This window comes from Cicer arietinum, chromosome 3 (assembly GCF_000331145.2).
Source record: "Cicer arietinum cultivar CDC Frontier isolate Library 1 chromosome 3, Cicar.CDCFrontier_v2.0, whole genome shotgun sequence".
Taxonomy (NCBI): Eukaryota; Viridiplantae; Streptophyta; class Magnoliopsida; order Fabales; family Fabaceae; genus Cicer; species Cicer arietinum.
This window is the reverse complement of record NC_021162.2, coordinates 18,298,887-18,310,192: the sequence shown is the minus strand read 5'-3', so window position 1 is coordinate 18,310,192 and position 11,306 is coordinate 18,298,887. Positions and strand designations below refer to the sequence as shown.

Sequence of the window (11,306 nt, the reverse complement as noted above, 5' to 3'; positions counted from 1 at the left end):
TTCTCCTTGATCTTCCTTACTTTAGCTGTGGTCTGTTGCACCATCTCTGGTCCGACAATCATATTCTCACCGTCTTTATACCAACACAAGGGCGTTTGACACTTGCGCCCATATAAAGCCTCATAAGGTGCCATTCCAATGCTCGCGTGGAAACTATTGTTGTAAGTGAACTCAATCAACGGAAGTACATCATCCCAACTTCCTCTATCATCTAAAACACATGCTCTCAACAGATCTTCCAAGGACTGATTTGTCCTTTCAGTCTGTCCGTCCGTTTGTGGATGGTAAGCTGAACTCAATCGTAGCTTCGTTCCCAACGCTTCGTGCAATGCTCCCCAAAAATGCGATGTGAACTTCGGATCACGGTCTGATACAATGCTCGATGGTACCCCGTGTAACCTCACAATTTCAGCAATGTAGATCTCCGTTAGCTGATCTACCTTATAGGTGGTCCTTACCGGTAAAAAGTGAGCAGATTTAGTCAGCCGGTCCACTATCACCCATATAGAATCATTCTTCCTCCTTGTCTTCGGTAATCCGGTTATAAAATCCATGGAAATGCTGTCCCACTTCCATTCAGGTATATCTAAAGGTTGCAACATTCCAGCAGGTCGCTGATGTTCCACCTTCGCTTTCTGACAAGTTAGACAAGTGGATACATATTCCGCCACATGTTTCTTCATTCCTGGCCACCAATAATTCTGCCTCAAATCCTGATACATCTTTGTTGCCCCAGGATGAATACTCAGCTTACTCTTATGCGCCTCTTCTAAAATCGTTTTCCGCATATCTGTAATTCCTGGTACACAAATCCTACCATTACACCGCAAAACATTATCTGCCCCAATCTTGAACTCAGTCGTCTTCCCTTGTACTATTAGATTCCTCTTCTCTTGAATTAAGACGTCATCCTGAGAATTCGCAATGTCTTCAAGTAATCCACTCGAGATCTTAATCATTCCGAATTTCAAAATTCCCGGTCCGAACTCTACGTTCAAGTGTAGGTCTCTAAAAGCTTCCCACAACTCTTGTTGTCTAGCCATAATCAGTGAAGACACCCTTAATAAAAGAATTAAAAAGGTCAAATCTGATCGTGGTGGTGAATACTACGGCAGATATGACGGTTCAGGTGAACAACGTCCGGGACCATTTGCCAAATACCTAGAGGAATGTGGAATCGTCCCACAATACACTATGCCGGGGTCACCCAGCATGAATGGTGTAGCTGAAAGACGAAACAGGACTCTTAAGGATATGGTAAGGAGTATGATTTGTCATTCCACCTTGCCAGAGTCACTCTGGGGAGAGGCATTAAAAACAGCAGCATACATTCTTAATAGAGTACCAACTAAGGCAGCGGCTAAAACACCTTATGAGCTTTGGATTGGGCGTAAGCCTAGTCTGAAGCACCTTCATGTTTGGGGATGTCCAGCTGAGGCAAGGCCTTATAGGCCGAATGAAAAGAAATTTGAACCCCGAACAATTAGCAGCTATTTTATAGGGTACTCAGAAAAATCAAGGGGCTATAAATTTTATGATCCTAATTTGAGAACAATTTTTGAGACGGGAACGGCAACGTTCTTTGAGGATATTGAGTTTGGGGGGAAGATTAAGGTTAAAGATTTTGTCTTTGAGGAAGAATCGGTAACAATTCCAGAACTGATTCTTCCACCAATTGACTTTCCCATTATTGAACAAACTCAAGATGATCTGGTTGTTCAGGAAGAACAAAATCCAGATCAAATTCAAGATCCTCAAGAACAAGTGCCTCAAGAGCCAGCTCCATTGCGGAGATCCACTAGAGAAAGGAAAAATGCTATTTCGGATGATTATGTAGTATTTATCAATGAGGTAGAGGAAAATGTTGGCATGACGGAAGACGACCCAGTCAACTTTCATCAAGCCATGCAAGATTCTCGTTCAGATAAGTGGATCGAAGCAATGAATGAGGAGTACAAGTCTATGCAAGACAATTCAGTTTGGGAACTTATCCCATTACCTGAAGGAAAGAAACCCATTGGTTGCAAATGGATTTTTAAAACCAAGCGGGATTCCAATGGTAATGTGGAGAGATATAAGGCACGTCTTGTAGCTAAGGGTTATACTCAAAAGGAAGGGATTGATTATAAAGAGACTTTCTCTCCGGTTTCATCGAAGGACTCTTTAAGAATAATCATGGCTCTTGTTGCTCACTTTAATTTGGAGCTTCATCAAATGGATGTAAAAACAGCTTTTCTCAATGGCGACATTGATGAGACGATCTATATGGTGCAGCCAGAAAACTTTGTGTTGGGAGACCCAAAGAATATGGTGTGCAAACTAAGAAAATCCATTTATGGGCTAAAACAAGCTTCTCGTCAATGGTACCATAAATTTCATCAAGTAATTCTCTCATTTGGTTTTGAGATGAATACAGTTGATGATTGTGTGTATCATAAGTTCAGTGGGAGCAGACATATTTTCCTGGTCTTGTATGTTGATGACATACTGCTTGCCACTAACGATATAGGCATGTTGCACGAAACTAAGAAATTTCTATCAAAGCATTTTGAGATGAAAGATCTTGGTGACGCCTCTTTTGTATTAGGAATTCAGATACACCGAGACAGATCTCGAGGTATTCTTGGATTGTCACAAAAGAGCTATATCGATAAGGTTCTCAAAAGGTTTGGGTTACAGGATTGCAAACCAGGGGACACCCCAGTTGCTAAGGGAGACAAGTTTAGTCTCAAACAGTGCCCTAAGGGAAGTTTGGAAATTCAAGAAATGCAAAAGATCCCTTATGCTTCAGCTGTAGGGAGTCTTATGTATGCCCAAGTATGTACGCGTCCAGACATAGCGTTCATAGTAGGGATTTTAGGCAGATATTTAAGCAATCCAGGTCTTGACCATTGGAAAGCAGCCAAGAGGGTCATGAGATATTTGAAGAGAACAAGAAACTACATGCTCACATATAGGAGGTCAGACCAGTTAGAGATCACTGGGTACTCTGACTCGGATTTTGCGGGATGCCAAGACAGCTTAAGATCAACTTCAGGCTATGTCTTTCTGTTAGCTGGTGGAGCAGTTTCTTGGCGTAGTGCCAAGCAAGGTCTTACTGCTTCATCAACCATGGCAGCAGAATTCGTAGCAATTCATGAGGCATCTGACCAGGGCATTTGGCTGAGAAATTTTGTCACGGGGCTGCAAATAGTTGAAGGGATTGAAAGACCACTCAAGTTGTATTGTGACAATAGATCAGCAGTCCTGTATTCTAACAATAATAGGAGCTCAACCAAGTCAAAGCACATTGACATTAAGTTCCTAGTTGTTAAAGAGAAGGTACAAAGTGGACAGATATCCATAGAACACTTAAGGACAAACTCCATGATTGCGGATCCACTCACTAAAGGTCTACCACCCAAGGTCTTTCATGAGCATACTGCTCACATGGGTGTGCTACAGTTTGAGGAATCTTGATTTTAGTGGGAGTTTCGTCCATTATGTAATTCATGTTCTATGTTTAATTGTAAAGTACAAATACATTGTATTTGGACTTTCTGATCAGAAATAAAGTTTAAAGTATTCAGTTTTTGGTTACTTTGTACATTTAAGTTATGGTATGATCTCATTCGATAAAGTAGGACCAGTTGAAAATTGACATGCATTGACCAACTTCATGTAATTTTCATGCTACACTTTTCATAATGGGTCTATGTCATTTAGTTGTGTCAGTACGGGTGATCATTGATGGGTTTAGTTATGCTTATTATGACGAAAGCCTCTTTGGTTCCATGTGCTGATATGATTAATGGACAGGACAATTTGGATTATACTCAAGGTAATTATAATGACATTTTTGACGTCATAAAGTCTAACACACTCCTAAGGATACATGTGTGACCAGTGGGAGATTGTAAGATTTATGGGTCACATATGTAATTAATTAATAAAGTGTGTTAGGGTCATTATATAATTAGCCAATAAACTAGGGGTCAAATAATATATAATATTTTATGGCTAAAGAGAATAATAGTTATGAAAATTAATAGTGTAGATACCAGGCAGTTTCTAATTTAATGAGGGGCTGAATTGGAAATATTGCAATTTGGGATATAACTAATAATAGTTATATATAGGGGTAATGGTCCCCAAGGCAAACACAACAAGACTATTCAGTTTCAAAATCCTAAAGGAGAAAATTCTCTGGTTCTCTCTATCCTCATCAAGAGAGCAAGGTCTTCAGGGTGTTTTGCTGAGGAAGATCACCCAACCCATTGGCTCTATCATCATCATCTCAGGATTTCATTAATGGCAATTCCCGCAGGTACGCTTCCGCCTTTGGCTATTCATCATGTAATTGACATGGATTGTTGAGCACAACGTTATTAAGGTTTTTTCAACATTTGGTTCTTGCAATTATAACATTTTTTAATTTTGATGTTCGTAAATTTTTTATTTTGTTCACATCTTTGTAAATATAGTTTCATTTTAAAATAGTTCTTCTATTAAACTTCCGTTACAAAAACTCTAACACCGTTAAACTTAAATATAATTAAAACATAACTTTTTTTCACTTAAAAATAATAAACCCCAATATAATTAAATTATCACATTTTTTAGCCTAAAATTAACTCCAAATATTTCATTGGTCTTCCCTAAATAAAACCTAAAATTAACAACTTCAAAATTGTTTCTTTTGAAATTGTTGGTTCAAGTTTAGAGCATCATCACTGACAAGTTAACTGCAAGATAACAATATAAATCATATTATAAAAGATAGCGACGCTGTTAAGATAATATCGGCGGGTTTCTTTTGAAATTGTTGGTTCAACATTTTTTTTGTTATTACCTTCTATAATAATCTTTCCAAGGGGAAATCCACTTTGGAGATTTCTTGGTTGACCAAAATTTTCAATTCGTTGATAAGATTCTTGGTGAAATTAGAACTACTAGAAATCGAATTGAAAATGTTAATCGAAATTGAGATATAATCGGATCTGATAATTGATGAATCAGAATACAATTTGTTGATAACGAAAACAATCAGTTTATCGTTTTGAACCAATTTCCAACCGCTAGTTTCAATTTCACTTTTTCCATCCATCGACGCAAAGAAAATTGAAGTGAATCACTTGAAAGAAGAAACAAACATTCACAATTTTATACTAATATTGTATTTGAAACCCTAACCCTAATTTACGCAGGAGTGTAGTTTTTTAGAGAAGAAGAATGAAACGTTTGAGGTTAATTTGAGGTTTTTTCAAGGAAGAAAAATGAAACATTTGTAGTTAATTTTAGGTTAAAAAAGATTATAATTTAATGGTTTAAATATGTATTTGGTGTCTGCAAGTATACCACTTTTTTATTTTATTCTCTATAAGTTTTTTTTGTGTGGATTTATCCCCTGTAAAATCAGAGACGATCAACTTTGGTCCCTAATGTTAAATCAACATTAAAAGAATGAGAATTTTCTAAAAACCCCTAAATTCTTATTTGATTTATATTCATATTTTCTTTATAAAATAGCACCAATTATTAAATAATCATTAAATAAATTTATTAATTAATAATATAAAACATTTTAATTTTTAGTATATCATAAAAGATGATGTGTTGGTGTGTATTTATAGGCAAACGTGTGATGGCAGTTTATTGGCTTTTTTTTTAAGAACCAAAATCAATTGTCTCTGATTTTACGAGGAATAAATTAAAAAAAATAAAAATTACAGTGTAAGCTACAAGGACTAAGATCTAAAAGTGGTATATTTGTAGGGACTAAAGACATATTTAAACCAGTTAAAATTAATTTTAGGTTAAAAAAGATTATAATTTAATTAGATTAAAATTTATTTTTAAGTTAAAAAAAAAATATATTTCAATTATATTTAGGTTTAATGGTGTTATAGTTTTTTAATAGAAGTTGGATAAAATAACTATTTTAAAATGAAATAATGTTTGCACGCACGCATGCACCATCGGGTTGAATTGGGTTGAAAATTTGCCTTTTAAATACAAGGCTTTTATGGAGGTGTTAGCTCTCACCCAAATGATGAAGAAATTATAGATTTAGCAACAAGAGATGTCTTCCTAGCTTTGAAGAACAGAGGATAAAATCCTACAACAATTGTCCTTACTGATGTGTGTTATACACTTAACTATTGTTATGAGAAAAGACAAGCAAATCTTTTGTTGTTTACCTGTTTTGTACGTCTGATTGGTGAATCATATGTTTGATAGTGGGTGCTAAAATTGTTGCTCTATCAATAATTTCAAGAATAGTTATGTTGACATAAAGGATAATCGAGAATGGGCTCAGAGATTGGTAAATCTTAATGAAAAAAGAGTTTGATGATATGCGAGATGACGAGAGGCAAAATAAGTAATATACCAATGTGGAACCTTCCCTAATGTGTCATTTATGGGGACTACAGGTTGCGTGAATTATAACCTTGTATTGAACTTGAGACAACTTGGATATCCCATCATTGAAGAACTAGTGCCAAAAGGGATAATCCCTTTTATTCTTTATGACATGAGTCCAAAAACATTGATGATTTGAGGAGAATACCTCAATCTTGGGATATGATAATCAGAAAAAGGAATGATCTAGGAAGTAGAAATTGTGATGCTAATGATTGCTACCGACAATGGGTTAAGAATAGAGTCCAAGAGATTAAGCTACCTTTTCGTCATACATATGAGGCAGTCGATGTATGCAACCCACTATTTATTATGAAGAGATTGAAATGCTGCAGGCGTCAATTCTAGAGGTGGAAAGAGAAAAGAAGAATTTGTGAGAAGAATTGATGGTAGTCCATTGCGCATATGAGATTGCCCAGTTGGAAAATGAACATAAGACAATTTCCGTTAAAAGATCAAATAAGTGAGCAAAGGTGGAGGAAGATCATAGGATCAAGCTTCAACACAATTTAAGAGCCTATGACGATTCAATATGTTTGAGAAGACAAAAAAGAGACCAAACACGAGAAGAGGTTGATAAATTGAGAAAATGGTTGAAGAAGAAGAAGAAGAAGAAGAAGAAGAAGAAGAAGAAGAAGCGGTTACCATGTACCAAGATGCATGATTGAAGGAACAAGAAGAGGCAAATATGTTAAGGATCCGAATGATGGATAAAGTGGAAGCAATATAAATGCTTAGGCAAGAAGGGATAATGTGGATGGATCGTTGTTAAAGACCTACTTTCATAGCCAACCAAGCCATTTAAAGGATCTACGTACTCCTAAGAGAAACATAAGCAAGCATAGTTCCATTTGCTGCATATGCTGAGATTATTACTTTCATTCAACATTGTAATATTTTGATAGAAGTAATGAAAGGTTTAATTTGTTGAGAGCAATAGAAACAATGTTTTTGAGTATAAAATTATGGCACTTGTACCCTTTTAATTATCAATGAATGAGTTTGTTTTGAGTTTTCTCCATGTATGGGTTTGGTTTTAATGCATGATTCAGAGAAGATGCTTGTGCCTAGGTTGTGAAAATAATGGTTCTCTAATACCCACATGCATGCATATAAATCTTCATTTATTAACTTGCATCACATGATCTTTCAAAAAAATAAAAAATATCAATAGAGTTGTTTCCCTAACACCCTTATCAGACTCACGCAAACTCCAAAATCATGGATGAACTTGAGCAAAACAAAGAAGTGACGATAATGGATGTTAGCCAATCAAAAGACAAGGTTGATTGAATCCTAAAGGCTATATAGGCTTTGGCAAGGAAGGATAGTACATATGAGAATTCTCCAACCGCATTTGAAGAACACCGAACCACCATTTCTCATCCACCAGGTTTTACCCTGACTACCTAACAATTTCGTATGACAACTATGCAATTTCCAATGTATGGTCTCCCACTTGGTTATACTCCACCCTTAATTATCAACCGCATGGACAACAACCCAAACCACTCAATAATCAATTTCCAAAGCCTAAACCAACCACGAATCCCATCTCCTCTGGGCTACGAGCCACCCTAAAACACTATCCCCTTGATTAAGATGAATTACAATGAGGTTAATGTTTGTGGCATTCACCCAACTGGTCCATGCTACATAAAGGATTGTGAATAGTTCAAGGAGTTTCTTTAAGAATTAATGGACATGAATTTCGTACAGATAAGTTGTGCAAAAAATGATAATCATGTGTCGACCATAGAGTCGTGCGTTGAAAATAATAGATCTTTCCTAAGATCATTGAAAATCCTCTATAGAAAAGAGGATCTTAATCGAACTCTACGTAGGCCGAATCTAATAATTGTCCAAGTACCAACCTCTTTTTCTTAACAAAATATTAAAGCGACACTGTAGAATTATGAAGTCACATCCTATTTGGCCAATCATCAATCCAGTGATAACTCTGAACCTAAAGAAGCTAATTCACCAATATTATTACTCCCTAAAATTTTAAAAGAGTGTCACTTAAAAAAAAAAATTCAAAACAGATATTGTTTTTTAGTTTTCACCGAGATATTAAATTATTTTTTCTATTGTAAATTATAATTGATATTAGTATAAATGATATGTGAACAAATGATAAGTGAAAATGATATGTGAACAAATTGGAAGGTCATTAATCATTTGCGAAATTAAATCGATCATCATAAAAAATGATACTAGTTACAAATTATTTACCAACAACATAGAGAGTTATAAAACCCAATAAAATAGAATAAGATGAATAATTTTAAGATATTCTCAGGCATATTTAGTGTGCTAAGTATGAAAAAGTCATTTCATCAGTAATTCTTAAACTTACCTGTAACTTATAGAACTAAAATCATATTTTAGTTATTACGATGAATTATATACCTAACCATATAAGATAAATTAACCTACTATATGTTAAAAGCCAATAATATTTTTAAAAATCCATTTACTAGATCGCTAAAGAGTGAGTCATTTGAGCGATACTAGTCCATAATAAAGTATGTTAAATGTAATGATCACAAGAAGTGTCATACTTACTATTCCATTACTAATTCCTCTTTACTAAAAAAATTCAGTCAACTCATTGTAAAATGGTATTTATTCTTTACTAAAAAAAATCCATCAAAATATATATATGATTCATCTCAATAATCTTATTTATCAACTAATTATTACATATATATATATATTACAACTTAAGAATACATGTGTGTAAATACAAGAACAAAATATTGTATTTAATTCACATATATCAAATCAAGTTTCTACAAAATGCACATTAAATATTTAGATCAATCATGAAAAATAGGAGTAATTTATAATTGTTTAGGTACCTAATTGGAGTCCAAGATATAAGATAGCTAAAATAAACCAAATCAATTAAGAATTACACGGGTCACTGAGACGACGATGATTATTGAATCCCCCAGAGAGGATTCGACTGACAGCTTCAAGGAGAAGAAGACATATGATTATTGAAGACGACGATGAGGGACATCATGATCAGGGGGAGCCTTCTATAGTGCATGAGGAAGATGTGGTACATGGGCAGGTGGATATACATGAGCATATGATGCACGAGCAGGTGGATGTACATGAGCAGGAGAAGGCTGCACCTGCTCATGAGGGAGAGCATATGGAGGAGGAACATGATGGAGCTGAGAGACCTGGTGAGCTGACACGGTATCCTGGAGGACCTTATGATTTGTCTGTCCTTACACGATACCGTTATCATGTTTCAGCTAGACTATGGTTTGGTGAGGTATATTAAATTAATTATTACTTATAATGCATTAAAAATATTTAAATTAATTAATATTTGTTGTCTAAATTTAATTTTAATGTCATATATTTTTTTTTGTATACAGGAGCGACCATTGCTGAAAATTGTTGCGCATGGGAAGAAAATGCAACAATTTACTCCGCCGGTACTTCCGCGACCCATAGAGAATTGGGTGAATTTGTCAGGTCTGAATCCATTACAACAGGGTAATTTGAAGACGATCGGCAACAACTTGATATCTGCGTTTGTTGAAAGATGGCATTCCAATGCATCGTCATTTCACATGCCATTTGGTGAAATGACAATTACTTTGGATGATGTTGTCAATCTTCTCGGATTGCCTATTAGGGGTGAGTTCTACAGTCCACCCGATGTAGATAGAGTAACGGCATGTAATCTTGTCGTCCATCTATTAGGAGTGACCACATAAGAGATCTGGGAGGAGACCAAAAAGACTAGAGGTGCGCATTATAGACTGGATTGGTTGAAGGAGGTCTTTAGAAGGCAGTGTGCAGCAGAGAGGTTTGATTGTGCTGCTAGGGCATATCTGTTGAATTTAGTCGGGAGTACTATTTTCGCTGATAAGAGTCATACTCTAGTTGATGCGAAGTACCTTCCTTTATTCAGATATTTAGACGGTACAGATAAATATGCACGGGGTACTGCTGCACTAGTGGTGCTTTATGACTACCTCTTAGATGCCTACTATTATGACACCAAACAGTTAGGTGGATATATGACGCTGCTTCAGGTATCAATTATATTTTAATATTAATTATTTATTTAATTTATTTTTGTTGTATTTAATTGTTAGCATTAATTTATTAATTTAACTTATTTATGTTATATTTAATTATTAGTATTAATTATTTAATATTTTTATTTGTAACAGTGCTGGATTTACGAATGAATAGATCGTGCTACAAACAAGGCAAGCATAAGGTCGATGAATACATAAGTATTATTGATGCATTGACACCTGCAGATGTTATATGGAGACCATGGGAGAATCATAGGGGTGTCATTCCTTTTGATGATATCACGTTTTATACTGGTCACATCCGATTATGCAGCACTGTAGTGAAATATCTACCAGATAGGTGATTGAGACAATTTGGATATATCCAATATATTCCTTCACCGCCACTTCCAGATCCTGCTAGATTATTTGATGTAGATGTGGAATGGTTGGGATATGTGACGCCAGTGACAGAGCTATTTCACAAGCTTCGTCCAGCTACAAATCCATCTGAGTGTGAAGATGGATATTTGGAGTGGTTCTATCAGGTGTCTCATCCACTGCTGGTGCGACCAGATGGTGTACCTTAGGTCCCACGTTATAGTGTACCGCCCACCAGTGCAGATGCTTCTAGTTCACAGCCGCTATCTATCCTACAGCAGATCGGTGATCTTATACAATAGGGGTTGAGTCAACATCAAGCTAGTCCAGATGATGAGTTGTATATTCACTTTTATAAAGCTTTGTATTTATCACGTAGTCATACTAGTTAGTAGTAACACTTTTGATGAACTATTGTTATGTCGGTTATTTTATGAACACTTTTGATGAACTTTTGTTATGTCGGTTATT

The 11,306-nt window shown here is 35.5% G+C and overlaps 1 protein-coding gene across 1 annotated transcript; it reads left to right on the top strand.

The window, feature by feature from the left end:
- Positions 1-10,621: 10,621 nt before the first annotated feature.
- On the top strand, positions 10,622-11,044 carry LOC140919670 (uncharacterized). Its single transcript, XM_073366277.1, has 2 exons — positions 10,622-10,769; positions 10,869-11,044. Exons 1-2 carry the CDS (start codon positions 10,622-10,624, stop codon positions 11,042-11,044), a joined length of 324 nt encoding a protein of 107 aa, XP_073222378.1.
- The last annotated feature ends 262 nt before the right edge of the window (positions 11,045-11,306 follow it).

Bases quoted from the DNA above. Each gene is read 5' to 3' on its own strand.
- LOC140919670 (XM_073366277.1), top strand. From the start codon at position 10,622: ATGAATAGATCGTGCTACAAACAAGGCAAGCATAAGGTCGATGAATAC. The intron at 10,770-10,868 runs GTCACATCCGAT...CGCCACTTCCAG, and splicing joins TGATATCACGTTTTATACTG to ATCCTGCTAGATTATTTGAT.